Raw genomic sequence first — 21,166 nt, 5'->3', positions numbered from 1 at the left:
GCCAGTAAAGAGAGGCAAGGAGGGGCCAACACACTTAAAGTCCAACACCAAGAGCCAAGGAAGAGTCTCTGTAGCTATTGTAATCCAACAGGGGGGTGGTGTGAGTCTCTGTAGCAATTGTAACCCAACAGGGGAGGGTGGGGGGTCAGCACAGGAACAGTTCAAGTGAAGCAGGGAGAGAGCATGTACTCATGGATCCGACAGGGTGCCTGGTCTCCCACTGGGGGTCTCTGGATCCCTGGCAGCTAGTAGGCAGTCCCGCACTCTCTCCCCTATGCTTGTGGTCTCTGGATCCCTTGTGGCTAGCAGGCAGTCTTCCCTGCTCTGGGGGTCTCTGGATCCCTGGTGGCTAGCAGGCAGTCTTCCCCTGCTCTGGGGGTCTCTGGATCCCTGGTGGCTAGCAGGCAGTCTTCCCCTGCTCGGGGGGGGTCTTAGGCAGGCTTGGGTCCCTGCAGAGTCTGGCCACTAAGGTCCCGCCGCAGCTGGGGCTCCTTCAGTGGCTGCACAGCGGTGAATACCCTGGAAGCGCCCGGCATCAGCTTCTTAAGCTGATGTTGAATGCCCCCTAGTCGCCTAGGCAACCGGGGCGGGCCAGAGCTGGCGTGCCTCGTTGCCTGGCAACGAGGCACGCCCCCTGGGCAGGGGCCACGCCTCTGTGAATGCGGCCTTTGTCCAGGGACATCCACAAGCGTGGGAGCTTCCCATGCCTGCGCTGCGGATGTCGGGGCTCACGCGGCTCCAGCCTGTCACAGGGATGCCTTTCATCTCTGCAGGAGGTGAGAGGGGCCGCACCTCTCGTCCTGAGGCTCGGCTTCAAAGAGCCGCGCCGGGACAGCAGGGGGGCCTGACTGGAAGGACGAGGGATGGCAGGGACAGCAGGGGGGCCTGAGGGGAAGGATGAGGGATGGCAGGGACAGCAGCTGTGACAGGTATGTCTTATTGCACAAAGGTATGCAATAGGGTTGATATCCCTAAAGGTGTCTGCAACATGAAATATGATTTGGCATTGCTGGAACATTGGTTCATGTTCATGTTTTTCAGACTGGTTGGCATTCATGTAAAAGTAATCCTATCGGCTAACTAGCCCCCCTTCCATGGCTTTCTTGGGTTCTCCTGTCCCACCGGAGAACCACAGAATGCATCCAGCGGTTCTGCCTGCTGACCATAGAGATGATCAGAGACAATCATCTCTATGTTCTAAGAAATCGCAAGCAACGTTTTACCACTTCAGTCTTGCCGGATATAAACAGCGCCATTTTTAAATTGGGGAAGCATCTGATTACACTGATCTTGGTGTGATCAGATGCTTTAAGGGAAGAGGACAGATCTAGAGTTTAATAGACCCAAGATTTCTTTAAAAAGAGTACCTGTCACTGCCTCTTGCTATCACAGGGGATATTTACATTCCCTGTGATAGCAATAAAACTGATAAAACAAATTAAAGGGACAGTGTAACAATTAAAAAAGCATAATAAATACTTAAAAAAAAACTAAAGCACCCCTGTCCCCCCCTGTACTTGTGCAAAAAGGCGAAATCACGCATCAGTCCCGTGGTGGTATGTAAACAGTGATTACACCATGCATGTGAGGTATCAGCATGAAGGTCAGATTGAATGCAACAATTCTAGCACTATGAAGAGAACTGGAAAAAAAGGCGCTGTGGAAAATGCTCTCAGACAAGAACCTTAGTGAAGGTGCATCTTTATTGGGTGAGACAAAGTAGCAAATATAATAAAATTGACAAAGTTCAACTGCGCGAAACATGTCGTCTTGGTAACCCTACATATGCTCCCAGCTGAAGCCAACGCCGGACACTGCCTTCGCTTGCCATGGTGATACCACCCAGGACGCTGGTACGCTGACACCACGTGATTTGAAGCCGACAGGAGCATTCTCTGATCTCAGCTCCCTTCAGAGCGCACGGGCCGTCCATTGGAGTCACACTGTCCACTTCAGGCTGGTCAATTTTATTATATTTGCTACTTTGTCTCACCCAATAAAGATGCACCTTCACTAAGGTGCTTGTCTGAGAGCATTTTCCACAGCGCCTTTTATTTCAGTAATGCAACTTAAAAGGTGAAACTAATATATGAGATAGACTCATTATATGCAAAGCAAGATAGTTAAAGCCGTGAGTTGATGATTATGGCTTACAGCTCATGAAAACCCCAAATCCACAATCTCAGAAAATTAGAATATTGTGAAAAGGTGCAATATTCTCGGCTCAAAGTGTCCCACTCTAATCAGCTAATTAAGCCATAACACCTGCAAAGGGTTCCTGATCCTTTAAATGGTCTCTCAGTCTGGTTCAGTAGGAATCACAATCATGGGAAAGACTGCTGACCTGACAGTTGTGCAGAAAACCATCATTGACACCCTCCATAAGGAGGGAAAGCCTCAAAACGTAATTGCAAAAGAAGTTGGATGTTCCCAAAGTGCTGTATCAAAGCACATTAATAGAAAGTTATGTGGAAGGGAAAAGTGTGGAAGAAAAAGGTGCACAAGCAGCAGGGATGACCGCAGCCTGGAGAGGATTATCAGGAAAAGGCCATTTAAAAGTGTTGGGGACTTTCACAAGGAGTGGACTGAGGCTGGAGTCAGTGCATCAAGAGCCACCACACACAGACGGATCCTGGACATGGGCTTCAAATGTCGTATTCCTCTTGTCAAGCCGCTCCTGAACAACAAACAACGTCAGAAGTGTCTTACTTGAGCTAAAGAAAAACAGACCTGGTCTGTTGCTCAGTGGTCCAAAGTCCTATTTTCTGATGAGAGCAACTTTTGCATCTCATTTGGAAACCAAGGACCCAGAGTATGGAGGAAGAATGGAGAGGCACACACTGCAAGATGCTTGAAGTCTAGTGTGAAGTTTCCACAGTCTGTGTTGATTTGGGGAACCATGTCATCTGCTGGTGTTGGTCCACTGCGCTTCATTAAGTCCAGGGTCAATGCAGCCGTCTACCAGGAGATTTTGGAGCACTTCATGCTTCCTTCCGCAGACGAGCTTTATGGGGATGCTGACTTCATTTTCCAGCAGGACTTGGCACCTGCCCACACTGCCAAAAGCACCAAAACCTGGTTCAATGACCATGGGATTACTGTGCTTGATTGGCCAGCAAACTTTCCTGACCTGAACCCCATAGAGAATCTATGGGGCATTGCAAAGAGAAAGATTTGAGACATGAGACTGAACAATGCAGAAGAGCTGAAGGCCGCTATTGAAGCATCCTGGCCTTCCATAACACCTCAGAAGTGCCACAGGCTGATAGCTTCCATGCCACGCCACATTGAGGCAGTAATTGCTCCAAAAGGGGCCCAAACCAAGTACTGAGTACATATGCATGCTTATACTTTTCAGAGGTCCGATATTGTTCTATGTACAATCCTTGTTTTATTGATTGCATGTAATATTCTAATTTTCTGAGATTGTGATTTGGGGTTTTCATGAGCTGTAAGCCATAACCATCACAATTATGACAAATCACGGCTTGAACTATCTTGCGTTGCATGTAATGAGTCTATCTCATATATTAGTTTTGCCTTTTAAGTTGCATTACTGAAATAAATGAACTCTTGCACGATATTCTAATTTTTCGAGTTTCACCTGTAAGTCACAACTTTGTGTAAAAAATATGTTTTTGTCATTTTCCAAAAACTTATGGCAAAAAATAAAATCTTCCATGGACTCAACATGCCTCTCAGCAATTAGCTTGGCATATCTACTTTCCAAAAAAAGGTCATTTGGAGGGGGAGGATGGGCTATCCTAGCATTTCAGGGCCTCTGAAACTGTGATAGGTAGTGAGAAAAGGAAATGAGGAAATTTCGCCCTTTCGCTCTTTGAAAGCCTGAAGGTGGTAATTGCTTTTTTTGAAATTTGAGTTTACTAGATTTTTTTTTATAACAGAAAGTAACAAAAATAAAAAGCATTGTGGTCCTAAAATACCATCAACAGAAAGCTAAATTTGTGTAAAAAAATATATATATTTTGTTTGGGTACAGCACTGCATGACCACGCAATTACCAGTTGAAATAGCGCAGTGCCAAATAGCAAAAAATGCCCTGGTCAGGAAGGGGGTAAAACTTTCCAGAGCTGAAGTGGTTAACAGTGCCCACTGATAACTGACTCCTGTTGTTTCACTCAAACCTGTAAGGGAAACTAAATTCCTAGCACCAGAAAACCAGTACGGACTTATGCTCATATTCATATGCATTGCTCACGTACTCACTGAGCAAAGAAGCAAAAGATGTGCTGTTCCAGTTCATTACATGCATATGCGAACGGTCTCACGCGCAATCCGATAAGCATGCACACTTGGTGTCCAATGGCCTATTTAAACTGGTCTGTCATTATGAGCAGTTGCTGAATACTCTTCAGCTTTTTCCTGTGTTCCTGTGACCTGATCCACTGTACCTGCTTACCTGTGTATGACCCGGCTTACCCTTGGAATTTGCTTCTGCTCCTGCTTAAATTCTGGTCACCTGATTACTCTGACTTCGGCCTGTTTACTGGACTTGCCTTTGCCTACTGTTTCTGTACTGCTTTGCCCGGCTGTTACTGACCTTGGCCTGCCTCCTGGACTTGCTCTGCCTGCCAATTTGGTCCCTCGCTGCCTGGTCACTGTTGACTGCTGTATGCTGCCTGTCTCTTGGTCCTGCTTCATCTGCTCTGATGCCAAGCTCCTCCTGCGTCCCATTCTGAGGACTGCGACTACCAGCTCTACCCACCTACAGAGTGGACACCACCAGCCAGTTACTCGTGCCACTCCTTGCCCTCACACTCTGTCTCCACCTTCAGGAGTGTTGGGCAGGGGATACAAGAGAGGTCTCCACAACATTCCAGTCTTCACCAGGTACGTGATAAAACCTTTTAATTCATTTTGTAGAAATCTCCCCATGTTAGCACAATAGATACACATACTAAACTATTAGTTTTTTTTTTTGTTTTCTGAGTGCTCTACTTGAGTTTGGGTTTATCTGACATTGCCATTTTGTATTTAATGGTGTGCTAGCTTCTGGTTTAGGGATTTTTCACTTTAGCGCATTTTTTTTAATTTGAAAGGAGATTGCTTGTCTGATGTTGAGGTGGGAGAAAATTTGGGTTCTAGTGATCACTAATGTCTTTGGTTTAATATTAAAACAAAAACTGGAAAATCATATAAAAAAACAAAAATCATTTACGGAGGGCAGTGGGGGTTATATTTAACTATTAGGTGGAGAGTAACAGTAGGATCTTTATTATTAATTATTATTGTAGGGCATTCGTGACAACATCATGGATTATGAAGCCTGGAAGCGATCTGCTTGTTCCCCTTGGTTGTTTGATTTGTACAACAATGCTTATGTTTTTATATATATATGCATAGCATTGCTTTTAATATATATTGGATACCATTGATTTTAAGAGGAACTTTATTACTTTTTCCATGCACATTCCCCTGAGTAGCTGCCAATATATACAGTATGGTGGAGTGAAGTGGAGACATATTTGCAGGATTGGAGCCAATCACTTTCAAGCATTATATTACTTCTCACTCTGAAGGTCATATCATTCTGGTAAGCTGCTAACCTGGGCAGTAGTGTGAGAGCATGGAGTATGTTGTTTTTTACCTGGAGGTAGTTTTTTTACACTATATGAAGATTATTTAATTTACAGTTCACAGTACAGCTCCTTTGTTTGCATGGACATTCATGGATTACTATAGACATACATACTGGACTGTTATAAGTTTTGTTTTTGTTTTAAGAGTGTTGCACTTGAGTATGGGTTTAAGTGATCACCATTTGTCAAAACTAGGTTTAGAATATGATCACCTTGGATTGGGCTTCTTACCAACTCAGAGAAACCCAATTCATTGCCTCCTTTACATCCCTGCTCCTCCTTGCAATAGCAGTTTGAGAATTCCAGTAAATGTCAGGCGTGTCAAAATCAAATTAAAACCTCTCCCTTTATTGCCATTTGAGTTATCTCGTCAATTACCAGTACTAATACTACATCAGTTCTAAGGGAAGTTCCCTCTGTGGTTGGAAAGTAGACTCAGAGGGTTTTGAGTACTCATTTGTCTTTTTAAATAAATGTTAGACTTATGCTATTTTTGAGATATATGGCAACTCCGTTTCCTCTCCTTCCTACTTTGTCGTTCCTGTATAGTGTGTACCCTTGTATAGTTATTTCCCAGTCATTTGAATCCTTGAACCATGCCTCTGTAATTGCAACAAGGTCCAAGTTGTCCTTAGACATAAGATCTGTCAGCTCACAAAGCTTGTTGCCTAAACTACCAGTACTAGTGCGCGTGATGTGACAAACACTGCTATCTACTGTTTTACTTTTAGCACCAGTAATTTTAACTGAAGTAACTACCCCATAAACCCAGTCCCAACACAAACCCTGACATTTGCTTCAACCTGCTGGGGATAGAAATGCTCCTCATCAAATAAATCTCCCTGCGCCAATTCTCAGTTTAAATGCATGTCCAAAAAAACTCCTGAATTCCATACTGAGTAGCTCAGTGCCCTTGTCTGAGGGAATAAGACCATGTCTTTAGTACAGTATCAGACAAGCTAATAGCATCATGACTAACATAACCAAAACCTACAGCTTTCCACTAATCCTTTAACCAAACATTGAACTCTGCTATATGAAGTGCTTTCCTTTGTTGTATGTTATGGACAGGTAAGACCTCTGAAATGTAAGGGTACATCCTAGCTGGTGAAGATCCTGGTCCAAATTCTGAAAAAACTTCTGTACAAAACAAACACCATTCTGGGACAAATCATTGTGACAAGGTGCAGAACAACACTGTACACAAATATTCACTAGCTTTCTTAACAAATACTGTATTTAAAATGCATCTGGTAGCTCGCTCAACAGTAGACGCAGGTAAACACCTAACTTCCTTTGACACTTTCACATGATTTCCTAAAGAAACACATCTCTTAAATAAATCACCAACATGAAGATGATTTCTCATTTTAGGAGCCGTATCCACAACACTTGCATAGTTTGCAATAGATACAACAGTTACTTTTTGCAAAGAAATGTTTTCTCAGGGACCTTCTTCCTATGCAAACAAGACTTGCCATTCTCACAAGCAGCTACAGTATGTTTGCAACCTTTGTACAGTATATGCTTCTAGCTCAAAAAGAGCATTTTAAGGGTTATGCAGTGTCACACTCTTCCAGCTCCACAGTTGTCTACACTGCCCTTCACCTGCACAGTCTTTTAGAAAGAAGTGGCTTTTTGCAAGGCAGCTCAAAAGAACAAATTAGCTTAGACAGCCTCCTGATCTCAGACTTAATGGCACAAACCAAGGAATTTAGACAAGCCATGTCACCATGTAGACTAGAAATCTGCATACAAATGAGACAACAATCCAGCTTTAAAAAAGGACCATGAAAATAAATGCCAAGCAATTATTGCACTGAACTAAACCACCCATTTTAAAAATATTTATTTAACTCTAACACAGGTGCTAACCAAAGACAGTTGTCTCCAAACTACTGCTGTGTACTTTTGTCCCGCTGCACTCCCAGAGAGTAAACTCCACAGGGTAAACTCTGCAAAGTTGCTACTCCTATTAAATACCACATTAATTGGCCACCAATTAGGATAATTGCTCACCTCTCTTACATCTGCTAATTGATAACACCCAGTACTCAACACTTAGTCAGCAATGCACAATGCACAATTAGTTTAGTACCCAGTAAGCAATCACCTAATAGCAACACAGCCACAGTACCAAATTTAAAAAAGTAAAAAATAAGGAAAAGCAAATGAAATACTGTAAATTTACATTATCCAGCTACTGTTATTCTAACTATGCACTTTTGTCCTGCAGCACGTCTGTACTGATGCAACCCTAAAGTGCAAAATCCACAGAGCTGTCAGCTTAGAACTATGGGATGAATAAAAACATAAGGACTCCATGACTCTTGGATGATTCCTGTCTTTTTCAGCACTTCCAACTGCTCTCAGTGATCTTCCAAATCACCCAGAGGAATCCTTTGAGACCTTTCCCTAAAGGACTTGTCTTCCTGTAGGTGAATCTGGTGCTGGGCACTCTTTGCACACCGCACATCGAAATAATTCTTGGAGAACATCTCCTGACAGAGTTGGGCTTTGGTGCTCTCCATTCACTCAGGTGTAATCAGAGTATTCTTTGGGTAAAACCTTTTTATTGGAATCTCTTCTTCTGCTCCCCTCACCAAATCAGATAATGAGATTCAGTAACTGCACTCACCTGCCCTATTAGCAGGAGAGTCAGTAACACTGATAGGAATTCTTCTATGGTTTCATTGTAAGGCCTTGATTAACACTACTTCAGGGATTAGTTCCACCCCAGAGTCCTTTTGCTGTGGGTCATCTTCAAGGACAATGCAGGGCCCTGTCTGTTCCCAGCTCAGCTGGACTGAAGCACATAGACATGCCACTTCTCCTGGATGCAGTATCTTGCCACTCTTGTCCAGCTTTCATGGGCTTACTGTTCTTCCACCAGGCATTCATACACCTGCTGTAGCATGCTGTAGCATGGGGTGTACACCTTTGGTTGCTGGGTCATGCTGCAAGATGAGGGAAATGAGTAATCTCCTGACGAGAGAACTCCTGGTGGCTCTAAGGGGACGAGGGCACATAATTGCTAAGATGTTGACTGTTTCTGAATGCCCAACCACAGAGGGGTGAAATGCAAACTTTCCAACTTTTTCAGGGGTAAAAGCTTTAGATGTTTATCATAGAAGTCCCTGTACAACAGAGTCACCTGTCCCCCTGCATCAAGAAGTGCCTCTTTACCTGTTCTACCTGAACTGGCACAATGGAAGAAGAGACTATTAGCTTTTCAGGGATCTTGCTGGAAGAAACTGGGGCTGTAGATACAGCAGTCTGTACTTAAGCTTCCTTCTTGGCTTGCTGATGCCTTTGTCGATGTTTTGGCTCAGTTTTAGGAGGTTGGTGAGCTTTTTTTTGATGGGTAGAGAACCCAAGGTCAAAGGATGTGAGTTAGATGGTTTCTCAGTAACAGTAGGTGGGGCCCTATAGAAAGTTTTAGATCTCAGCTGCCACTTCTTCTTTCTTTTGGGATTGGAGCTAACTGTTGAAAGTGGGCACCCAGCTGGCTTCTTCACCAGAGCCCACTGAATTTTCCCTGTCAGGAAACTAGTGCAGCTAATGCTAATTCTTCTGCAGCTCATGCAAATTCTTCTTCAGCTAATGTCAATTCTTGTGCAACTCCTGCTCATTTCCTTGCAGCTAATGCTCGTGTACATGAACCAGCACACAGGCGAACCCAGGCTAATATCCAGCAGCACTGACACATAGGTACATTTCTATGCACCATCCCGAATCGTCGTGCATGTCTTCCATCGCTGGCGCCAAGCTGCCTATTTAAAGGTGACTCTGTTGTGTACTAATCGCTGGATGTCCTTCAGCTTCGACTTGGCTCACCTTCCCTGGACTCATTCTTTCCTATGGACAAAGAAGCCACTGCCTATTGCACATCATTGAAGGAATTCTGCATATTCACATGAGTCTCCACCACTTCCCTGTCTTATGTATCTCAGAATGAGCCAGTAGATCCTACACTAGTGTTCTGGCACTTTGGATGTGGTTTCTCTTGGCTACTTGACTCATTGTCATCATCCTAAGACAGCTAGTCTCCCACTTGAGCAGGACACATTCGAACCTTCTCTTTTTGGGCGTTTACTTCACCATGGTGTTTAATTCTGATTCTTCTCCTCCAACAAAGCTTCTTCCTTCATGGCTTCCTTTGCCAATTCTAGTTAAGTGTGAGTGTTTCTTGAGCCCTTCAAGAGAAACCTTAGGACAGTGGGGTGGTTTGGACAGGCTCCCTGTAGGAATGAATGATCTAATGCAGAATCTTGTCCACTTGAGTTATATTGTTGAACAGCTTCATATAGATGGGTGTGTTCAAGCTTATACATTAAATCAGAAAGTATTTCAACACTCCCAAACACAGCATAGAGCATCTCAATATAGCTTAAAGCTGTAAAGTCCTGTTTTCCAAACTTAAAGTTGTGAACCACTTCTTCGGCCGCCCCTCAGACTTTCATTGATTCTTTGCTTCTTTAGGACCTCAGGGATATCCTACTCCTCAAATGCTTGAGAGACTTGATCATCCTCCTTGTCTGATGTGACAGGTACTCTTCCTAAAAAGAATCACAACTTTCTATACCCATTGTTAATGGGAGCAGAAGAGTTATTCACAAAGCTTTCCACCAGCATTCACATATCTGGGAAGAAAAAAACAGGAGGGATGCTGAGGCTGTAGCAACTAGCTTGGGCTCTGGTGCTGTCTGGCTGAGATTGTCTAGGTGACTTGTTAAAGGGTTCAGGTGGATTCACCGTGCCATGACATTACCTACAATGTACTCTAGTCCAAAAAGCAGACTGGAATTTTTTTCTTCCACTCTGTCAGTGTAGGTGTGAGAGGTGGCTCGATTCATCTTCATGTCCAGTACAATCACTTGTTGGTCAGATGCTAATGCTGTCAATGCTTGGCCGATCTGCTTTTCAGTCCAGGCATCTCTGGGAATGTCAGCCACTGTGCTCAACTCCACACGGCTATTTTGCTCTTTACGCTATTTGGTGGCAGCAACAGGGTCTATGCTGACTCTCTGGCTTATTTTCTCCACTGATCACCCACAGAAAAGGGAAATCCTGGACTCAAGCCCATATGTGTAGCTCCTACTCCCAAAGGAACTGCTGTTTCTTAGTCCTCTCCTTCTGTGTCCACAACTCTGCAAATAGCATTACACACTGACACACCTATATATAATAATTTTTAATGCAGATGTACAGGCAACACCCCAATGTAAAAGGAATATGAAGCACTGGCAATTATATATATATATATATATATATATATATATATATATATTATTTATTTATTTATTTATTTATTTTTAAACAAATAGATGAACAGTAATGAAAAAAAAGAGTGTGCAATAAATAAACACTCAATTGGTATAGTCAGCAGGTCCTATTCCTATACTGTGGGAATCCTATATAGGGAGTAGTACACCACCACAACAACAGTCCAGCAGTCTGTAATATAATGTCCTCTTCTGCTGGCCAGCTAGTTGTGGCCCAAACATTTACACTGGAGCACTCATGTTTGTGTCACTTTAGGAACTGATATAGGTGCCAACAATTTGCAGGTAAATCTATCTCTTTAACAGCTAATACAGATGCTGATGCTATGTTGCTTGTAAATACCTGTCTGTTATTGGTAAAAATGTAGTGTGATTTTGGCCAGGAGCTTCTCACCAACACCTGTATCAGCCTTCTGCTCACTGTGTGAAGCACAGCTGGTCAGTGTCCACAGCGCCCACAGTGCCCTTCCTCTTGGTTAAGCAGAAGATGCCACCAATATTCATATTTTCCTAGGTCCCAAGCTGTCTGTCGCTGTGCTTCTCTGCTTCAGCTGCAGTGGTAAGCAGCCAGCCAGCAGCTGACTGTGCATTCTGTCCTCCCCAATGGCCTCCATACTTCTTCTTATCAGTCTAGGAAACCAGCAGGAACAACAACTCTCTATTTGTTCTATAGTCTCCTGGGATCAGCAGTCCACTCTTTCCATCCTATCAATCCAGTGTAGTCTACTTGGGACTACATATTTCCAATCTTAGCAATTTTAGCAATGTAATCTCCTCCCATGCTGTCTCTGTGTTAAAGTCTCTTATGAAAACAAGCAAGAGCAGCAACAGAACAGCAGAGACAGTGAAATTACAGTTGCTCTTCTCCCTGTCAGCTGCTGGTCATGAGTACATTTAAAGGATAAGTTCACCATTGCAAAAAAAAATAATAAATGCACATCTTTTTGCAGGTAAAAAAATGTGCATTTAATATTTCTTTTACTAGGAGCCTGCAAAGCATTGCAACAGATCATGGGTGCAATGCAGGACTCCTGAAGACTGCCTGTGTAAGCTGCCTGCTTGCACCTCATATGAACAGGCAGTTACACAATGACAGGAAGAAACAACAGCACTCCGGTAGTACATAGAGAACTACAAGCTGACAGCCGCAAAGAACTCTGTGAACGAATGACATGACCGGGTGGGCGGAGCACCCATGGCTACATAGCCAAAAAAGGAAGTAAGAAGAAATCCCTCTAAAGCAGGGGTCTTTAAACTGCATCCCACTGGCTGGATGTGGTCCTTTGCTTGTCTTTATCCGGCTCTTAGGACAATATTCCTTCCACTGACACCAAAGACAGGGCATTATTCTCCCACTGACACCAGAGAAGGGAAACTAATTCTCCCACTGGCACTACTCTTCCCATTGACACTAATGATGTAACTTTTTTACTTTCACTGACCATCAAGCCTATGGCATTGTTTTCTCCCACAGATGACAGGGCATTTTCCACTGACCACAGTCTGCCCCCCCAATATTTAAACTGGTGAACTGGCCCTTTCCTTCAAAATTTTGGAGACCCCTGCTCTAAATGAGGGAATCCCAGTGTGTCATCATTTTCCCAGAACTAGTGTCTCTATTGGAAGATATCCCCTCAATTGGTGTTCTGATGCCAACAGAATCTAAGATTTGTTTTACTTTCACTTTTGATAATAATGGTAAGCAGGACAAATAAGAAGGGTGATTCTCAGTAACTGGGGTGCAGACAGCAATAAAAACTGACATGTGATCCTTCTCCACCTTATTCAAAACTAAAAAAAAATGTTGCCTTTAGTTACATTTTTACTTAAAATTTACCAAACAGGTGAAGAGTGGGATTAACAATGCAGACATTTGCAAAATGGCAAAAAAGGTGTGCATACAATACATAACAATTTTTAACCGATTATGAAGTTTTACAAACAGGACTTTCTAAGAGCAATGTTTCTGTAACTCAATAAGGATGCTAGGTGATCGTACAGCAGTTTCTATAAGGCTTTGTAGCCACAGTTGCAAGAGAACAACCACTATTCCAGTAAACAGTACATAAACAGCTACTTGCACAAAACCTCTGTGACATCAGCTCTCACAGTGAAGTCCAGAGTAGACCTGCGTACATGGTCAAACAGGTGGGATTTCTTGGCTGGCACCATAGGTGAGCAACTACAGGTGTTCCAGAGTTGGTACCACAAATGGGCAGCTAGAGACCAGGGTGACTCCATTTGAAGCAGAGTACTTTTGTAGCAATTGTATCATTGCTCCCTGCAGGGGCTGGCTCTTGCTTTATTTTCTGCTTACTATTGAGCTACTGCCCACAAACTCTTATTAACAGAGGTGGACCATATACCTGGCTGCAGATCACATGCCCATCCACCTCTGCCTCACCAGGTGTGGACTCTCTGAGATGTAGAGGGTGGAAAAAAAGGAAACCTATATTCCCTGGGCCTGTTCAAGAGCTCAGGGGCTTAAGGGAATCCAAGGGATTGTGAGAACCCAAGCGATTGTAGGAAAAGGAGGTAAAGGAACCCACACAAGCATCTGAGCGTGATGAGTCAAGGGGCACTTTGCTACACATACACTGGACAAATACTACTTTCCCAGTGCAGCTTATCCCTATTTCGAAAATTCTCTCTCTCTCTCTCTCTCTCTCTCTCTATATATATATATATATATCATAACTGTGTACTTTAAAAAGGTTAGCTAGAACAAAAGTTTTGCATTTGAGAGGAAGAGTTAACCTCTGCGCAGAGGATATTTAGGACCATCATGATGACTTGTCGTGCTTATGGAACAGACATACCACTGAAGCATGAAAGATTGCCACAGGGGGAAGACTTGCTAACCTCCAGGCAGCAGAGAAGATGCATAAACAACCATGCTATGGTTTCATTAATCATTAATTTTATTTAATTAAACCCAGACAGAGCTCTGCTGCCTGAGAAAAACATATTATCAGCAAATGTAAAGTTGACTTCAGACTAAGTATTGCTTCATGGATAACATAAAGCTGCCAGTCACAGCAAACATCTATGTGCACTGTCAAGCCATGTGTTCTTTTTAGAACATATCTAAATAAGTGATTTACTAGACTTTAAAAGAGGTTTTCTTTTATATAATTTTATTTAGTTTACAACTGTGATTACGGTATAGCTATGACAGATTGTGATTCAGAAAAAATTTTCTATCCAGCTCTACTTTATTAGATAAGCAAAACTGAAACATAATCATATTGTTAAATCTGAACTTTACTGAAAAAGTGAAGTCCCTGTTGTTCACTTCCTGCCCCCAACTTGTAATGACAGTTTTTTGGGGGGAGAATAAGTACTGATTTTTCATCAGCGCCTACTTACACTTTCCTCATCTAGGCAGCGGGGACATCCATTGCTCTCCCCCCTTCTCCTCCCGCATCCACATGTCACATGTTCCAGGAGGCTGCAGGACCATTCGCAATGGTATGCTGGCTGTGGTTCCCCAGGAAGCCACAGCCTACTCCTGTATCCAAGATGGTGGTCCCGGTGACTCACAGTGGTAAGAACCCCAGAGCTGGACCCCAGGTACTGGTAAGCACCTGATTTTTGTAGCTGCTGACTTAAAATTAAAAATCAAGCAGAAGTTCTTTTTTAAGATTACGTTTAATGTAGACCAAATCAGTTTATGGTTGGTGAGAGAATTGAGAACAGGCAATGCTTAGCTGCCAAGATTTTTAAATATGCCTGAGATAAACTGTTATGTGTTCAGGAGTTTGTATGTTTGGTATAATTTTATGTGCTGTCAGTTTTGCTGTGTTTTATATTAGAAGTAAGGATGGAAGTATTGATATGAACCAGTATTCACTCTGGATCAGGGGTGGACTGACAACTCATGGGGCCCCCGGGCAATAGGGGATCATGGGGCCCCCGTGTCCTTGCCCAAACTCAAAAAAGCCTATGAAAAAGGTACCAGGGGCATCTCATGGGGCCCATTAGTTAAAGATAGTTATTTAGAGGTTGTATAATAAATTACCATATCACCCAGTAGATGGCCTCCATTCAGTAGCCAAAAAAGACATGCAAAAAAAGGGAGGTTGTGAAAAGAAATTCACAGAGAAAGTGGCTACATTATGAACAGAGTGTGACAATCAGAAAAATTTCCAAAAATTATGCTTTATTACATATACAAGTTTGACATTTGGGCAATCGCCCTGGTTTACCATCACCTCAGTATGAGACAATACACACAGACCTAAAACCATATAAAATGACACCAAGACCGGTCCAAATAATTGTGCAACAAAGACAGTGACTACTAGAGCCTAAAGTCTTTGTAGCACTGGTTCACAGGTGAACACTTCCCACAGGAGGTGTATGCAAAAATTATACCATAGGTATACCATGTAACATGTTGTAAATATGTAGACATATGTTACTACCAAAATGGTTATATCCCAAGCAGGGAGTGTCAAAACATTACACTATAGATATAAAATATCACATGTATGCAGTGCAGCAAGCACAGTATGCGTCAAAAAGAGAAACATGCCTCTAGGCCTATAAGAGACAAGAAAAAATGAATGTCATATATAAAATGCAGTACACTCCTATGCCGGCACATGTGGTTGGGGCCCATTCATCTGTAATATAAGCGACTGTTTCCTTAGGGCTCTTAAATGAGAATAAGCCCCATCTGTTACCAGGATGGAAGGATAGATGCAAATAGCAGAGCACTGCTTGAAATGGTTTCTTCACCACTATATGTGGACTACACACCACTTTCTGTAAGGAAAACAAGACAAATCCCAATAAATCTTCTGCCTGTTGAGATACATGTAGTATATCCTGTTTCCTATGAAAAGCACCATGATGTCCCCATCCTGTAGTGAAACAAACAATATGTGGAAAGTCACTGGAAGAGCTTTACTCTATGTAAGATGTATAGGTTATATCGATCACAGAGGACCATATAACTAGTGTCCTGTAACAATCCACTCACCACCTGCGCAATGGATAGTAGGAGAGGAAAAGATGTCCTTCATAGGTACTGCCTTACAAGGCCAGAGAGGCCAGGGAACAACCGCTGACATCAGCCGATATACCGCGGGTTCCAGCCTCTTCTCGGTGCCTGTGCTGCTTAAGCCTGCCTCATGGCATGTGAAGATGGCTTCCTCCTTGTAGGTCAGCGTGCGTTCCACCTAGTGCGCATGACCGGAAGTGACGTATCTGACGTATGACGTCAACGCGTTTCGCCGATGGGCGTATCTCACTCAGCTTCGTCAGGACCAATGAGATTCCTGCATTCCAATTTTCTATTTATAGTGGGTTAGGACCCACCCATTTATGCAAAAATTAACTTGCAGTTATTCCCATTGGAAGAAAAAAAGGGGGGCTAAATACTTAGCACAGCTGCTGGTCATTATTAAATTCAATTAAAAGAACAAGCGACTGGAAATATCAGAGAGAGGAAAGGCTTGACAATTTCAACAATGCATACACAAATCAAAAAAACCATAAATGTATATACTAATCAATTGGAAAATTACCATACTTTCACCAAGAGATGGCGATGTTTCATTAAATCAACAGTTCCTAAAAGTACAGTATGAATTACCACAAAGCCACCACAAGATGGCAATGTTAATTAACGAATCTCACTGTGGATTATATTGCCAAAGATACCTAGACTTCAAATACCCATTTAATGGTATCATTATTATTAAGAGGGAAGGGCATAGTTAGCTCAGCAGTCGGTCCTTTTACATTTTTAGACCTATATTCAGGTTTATATCATCAGGTCATCAATATTTCCCAGATGCCAAAAGGTTTACCTTCATTCTTTGACATATAATTCACCCATTAGTGAAGACAGAAAAATGCCATAGATCAACTGACGCATGGCAACATAAGGATACATAACTATGTAAATCTATTTATCCAAAAATACTTGGAGATCACATTCCACATTTAACCCCTTTGGGTACATTGTATCAAGTTTATATATCCAATATTTCTCCTTTTTTAGCAGTTCTCTGTCAAAATCACCTCTCCTTTGAGGAAAGTGTAATGCATAGAAACCTTTCACTTTTGTGCCATCCAGTTTACCTCCATGATATTTAGCATAATGTTGAGCAAGATTGCTTTCAGGATCATTTGATCTAATATCTCTAAGATGTTCACCTATTCGTACTTTAAGTTGTCTTTTGGTCTTACCAATATACATCTTTTTACATGGACAGGTCAAAATATATAGCACTCTTACTGTGGAGCAATTTATAAGACTTTGAATTTTATAATGAGTGTTATTTCCTGAGTCATAAAAGGAATCCGTATGGTCCACATATTTACAAATTTGACATTTTCCACATTTAAACATCCCCTTAGTACGTGATTTTAACCATGTTGTTTGTTTTAACGGTTGATAGTCAGAATGAATAAGGAGATCACCAAGACTTGGTGCTCTTCTAGCTACCATTTGAGGGCGTTCACCTACAATCTTATTCAATTTGGGACATTGAGTTAAAATCTTCCAATGCTTTTCTAATATTTGTTTTACATCTTGCCATTGGGCTCCAAATTGGGTTATCATTCTGACAGGTTGCTCACTTAATTTAACCTTCTCATCCTTTTTGGGAGATAATAAATCCTTACGGTCAGTTTGATATGCCCGTCTCCGAGCCTTTCTAATTTGAGAGTGAGAATATCCCCTTTCCCTAAATCTTCTATAGAGGTCCTGGGCCTCCATCCTAAAGTCATTAATGTTCGAACAATTTCTCCGACATCTCAAAAACTGTCCCACTGGAATCCCTGAAATCAGTGACCGTGGGTGGTAGCTTCTGGCCTCTAATAGGGTGTTGGCAGCAGTTGGTTTCCTATACGTTTTTGTGCGGAGTCTTCCGTCTTCAAGTCTAATTTCCAAGTCCAGAAAGGAAATACACCTTTCATCAGATAAATATGTAAGTCCAATGTTAAAGGAGTTTTGATTTAACTCCTCCATGAATAGTTTTAATTCCTCAGATGTTCCTCTCCATACAAGGAACACATCATCTATATATCTTAACCAAATCTGGACATTAACAAGAAACCTTGATGATCTGAAGACAACCTGCTCCTCCCAGAAACCCAAATGTAGACATGCGTAGGCCGGGGCCCACGGTGCTCCCATACTAGTACCTTTAGTCTGTTGATAGAAGGTATTATTAAATTGAAAAAAGTTATGTCGTAATGCAAAGTCCAACAACTCACTAATAAATTCATTCTGTCCTCCTAAAGTAGGGTATGTTTTATCAAGGAAGTAAGAAGCCAATCTCACACCACATTCATGTGGGATAGAAGTGTAAAGTGATTCCACATCTATTCCCACTAGAATGGAATTTTCATTAATAATCATATTTTCAATCTTGGCCAACACATCTTTAGTATCTCTTACATAAGAGGGGAGATTAGGAACCATATCTTTGAGAAACAGATCTATATATTTCCCTGTTTTATCTAGGGGACCATTAATGGCAGAAACAATCGGTCTACCCGGAGGATTTTCTTGATTTTTATGTATTTTAGGGATAATATAAAAGGTAGGATAGTTAAATTCTTCAGTTCTCAGATATTCATACTCTTTTTTGGTTAACAGACCCACTTCTTTTCCCAATGTTAAGATGGAATTTAATTTTTTCGCCACCACATGAAAGGGATTAGTGGCTACTTTCCTATATGTAGATGGATCACTTAATAGGCGCTTCACCTCTTTAACGTAGTTTTGTTCATTTAAAATAACTACATTACCCCCTTTGTCACTTCTCTTAATTACAATATTCTTAGTCTCTTTTAATTCTTTGAGGGCTTTTCTTTCTTTTTTTGTAAGATTATCACCAATTGGCATTTTCCACTCAAGATTTTTAAGATCGTCAGCAACAAAATCTAGAAATGTCAAAATCCTCATGTTGGAACGTATTTTCGGCATTTTTGTCGATCTAATATTCAGATCGACTTTTCTAATCACATTGCTGTGATTATCCAGATCTATTTCGTTCTCATCACCATCCTCACTTTCCTCCATGAGAGATATCAACACATCGAGCATCTTGCGATCCTCCATGGATGAGTCAGAGGCCATATCCTCCAAAATAGTGGGATTACCATGTATCATTCTCAAGAAAACTTTTCTTAAAAATAAATTGACATCTTTAAATACCTCGAACTCATCCATGGGGGTCACTGGTGAAAAGGACATACCCTTATTTAATAAAGAGACATGTTCCCTTTTGAGTGGAAAATTAGCCAAATTGATTACCTTTTTATCATGAATACTTCCATCTACTACCTCCTCTGACTTCTTGTTCTGCCCTTGTCTTCCTGATATTTGTTTTTTAAGGATTCCTCTACTTTCTTTTTGGATCCTCTTCCCATCTGTAATTGATTGGTGCGAGGAGGTTCTCCATCTTGTTGGTCTAAAAAAGAAACAGATTTCCCTAGATTTTCAGACTCACTTTCACTAGACATGGTTTCCCCCATTGATCTAGAGTGTGAACGAAATACTCTTCGTTTAGATCGACTTCTACTTCTTTTTGTAGTGAGATCAAATATCTCACCTGTTTCCCAATCTTTAAGGTCGCGTCTAAATTTAGTTTGTTTAGTAGTTCTAAGATTTTTTTGTACTTTTTCAACTTCCTTTTTAAGTTGTTCATTATATCTTTCAAAGTTCTCCTGATTTTTAAAGGGATCTAATCCAGATACACTTTTACTGATAGCTTGATCTAATTCTTCAAGTTGTAATTTTTCCTCCTCAACTATAAGTTTCATACCATTAATCCCATGTTCTATGCATAGCACTTTCCATTTCTCTAGAAACCTTTCATTATGTAAATGTTCAGCTGGGACTACCTTACTTCTCAAACCACGTGGAATAATACTTTGTCTAATGTAGGCTTCCAAGAAGCATACATCCCATTTCCGATTAAGACGTTTAATGACAAGCTTTTTATGTTCCCGAAACTTAATTTTAATGTCCTCATCTTCAGTAGATAAACCTAAGCCTTCTGCTACAAAGGCTTGATGCATTTCCAACTCAACCTCTTCTCCTGGTATAAATGGCATGGATACAAGCCCTTCCAATCAATATATTCCGGCCGCCTTAAAAAATAAAAAAACTCATCAACCGAGGTGGTGGCAAACCAAATTACCAAAGTCAGATAACCTCTATAAGAAAAGGTCCATAAGAACCCAAAAGACACATTAGTTAAAGATAGTTATTTAGAGGTTGTATAATAAATTACCATATCACCCAGTAGATGGCCTCCATTCAGTAGCCAAAAAAGACATGCAAAAAAAGGGAGGTTGTGAAAAGAAATTCACAGAGAAAGTGGCTACATTATGAACAGAGTGTGACAATCAGAAAAATTTCCAAAAATTATGCTTTATTACATATACAAGTTTGACATTTGGGCAATCGCCCTGGTTTACCATCACCTCAGTATGAGACAATACACACAGACCTAAAACCATATAAAATGACACCAAGACCGGTCCAAATAATTGTGCAACAAAGACAGTGACTACTAGAGCCTAAAGTCTTTGTAGTACTGGTTCACAGGTGAACACTTCCCACAGGAGGCGTATGCAAAAATTATACCATAGGTATACCATGTAACATGTTGTAAATATGTAGACATATGCTACTACCAAAATGGTTATATCCCAAGCAGGGAGTGTCAAAACATTACACTATAGATATAAAATATCACATGTATGCAGTGCAGCAAGCACAGTATGTGTCAAAAAGAGAAACATGCCTCTAGGCCTATAAGAGACAAGAAAAAATGAATGTCATATATAAAATGCAGTACACTCCTATGCCGGCACATGTGGTTGGGGCCCATTCATCTGTAATATAAGCGACTGTTTCCTTAGGGCTGAATGTAAAAGGACCGACTGCTGAGCTAACTATGCCCTTCCCTCTTAATAATAATGATACCATTAAATGGGTATTTGAAGTCTAGGTATCTTTGGCAATATAATCCACAGTGAGATTCGTTAATTAACATTGCCATCTTGTGGTGGCTTTGTGGTAATTCATACTGTACTTTTAGGAACTGTTGATTTATTGAATAGGCCTGGTGATTCCTTCACTAAACATCGCCATCTCTTGGTGAAAGTATGGTAATTTTCCAATTGATTAGTATATACATTTATGGTTTTTTTGATTTGTGTATGCATTGTTGAAATTGTCAAGCCTTTCCTCTCTCTGATATTTCCAGTCGCTTGTTCTTTTAATTGAATTTAATAATGACCAGCAGC

At 41.4% G+C, this 21,166-nt stretch overlaps 1 protein-coding gene across 1 annotated transcript in view; it reads right to left on the bottom strand.

Annotated features, from left to right (window-relative positions):
- Positions 1-19,966, bottom strand: part of LOC149442502 (apoptosis facilitator Bcl-2-like protein 14) — a 37,842-nt gene extending 17,876 nt beyond the window's left edge. Inside the window, exon 1 of the mRNA XM_089656049.1 lies at positions 19,759-19,966. Coding sequence (XP_089512175.1) covers positions 19,759-19,966 — 208 coding nt within the window. The remainder of the gene's footprint in view (positions 1-19,758) is intronic.
- Between the last annotated feature and the right edge of the window lie 1,200 nt (positions 19,967-21,166).

Source organism: Staurois parvus, unplaced genomic scaffold (genome assembly GCF_062004578.1).
Source record: "Staurois parvus isolate SC_StPar_1 unplaced genomic scaffold, SC_StPar_1.0 ptg000884l, whole genome shotgun sequence".
In the NCBI taxonomy this organism is placed as follows: domain Eukaryota; kingdom Metazoa; phylum Chordata; class Amphibia; order Anura; family Ranidae; genus Staurois; species Staurois parvus.
Note: the sequence above shows the minus strand (reverse complement) of the source record. Positions and strands in the feature narration are given on the sequence as shown.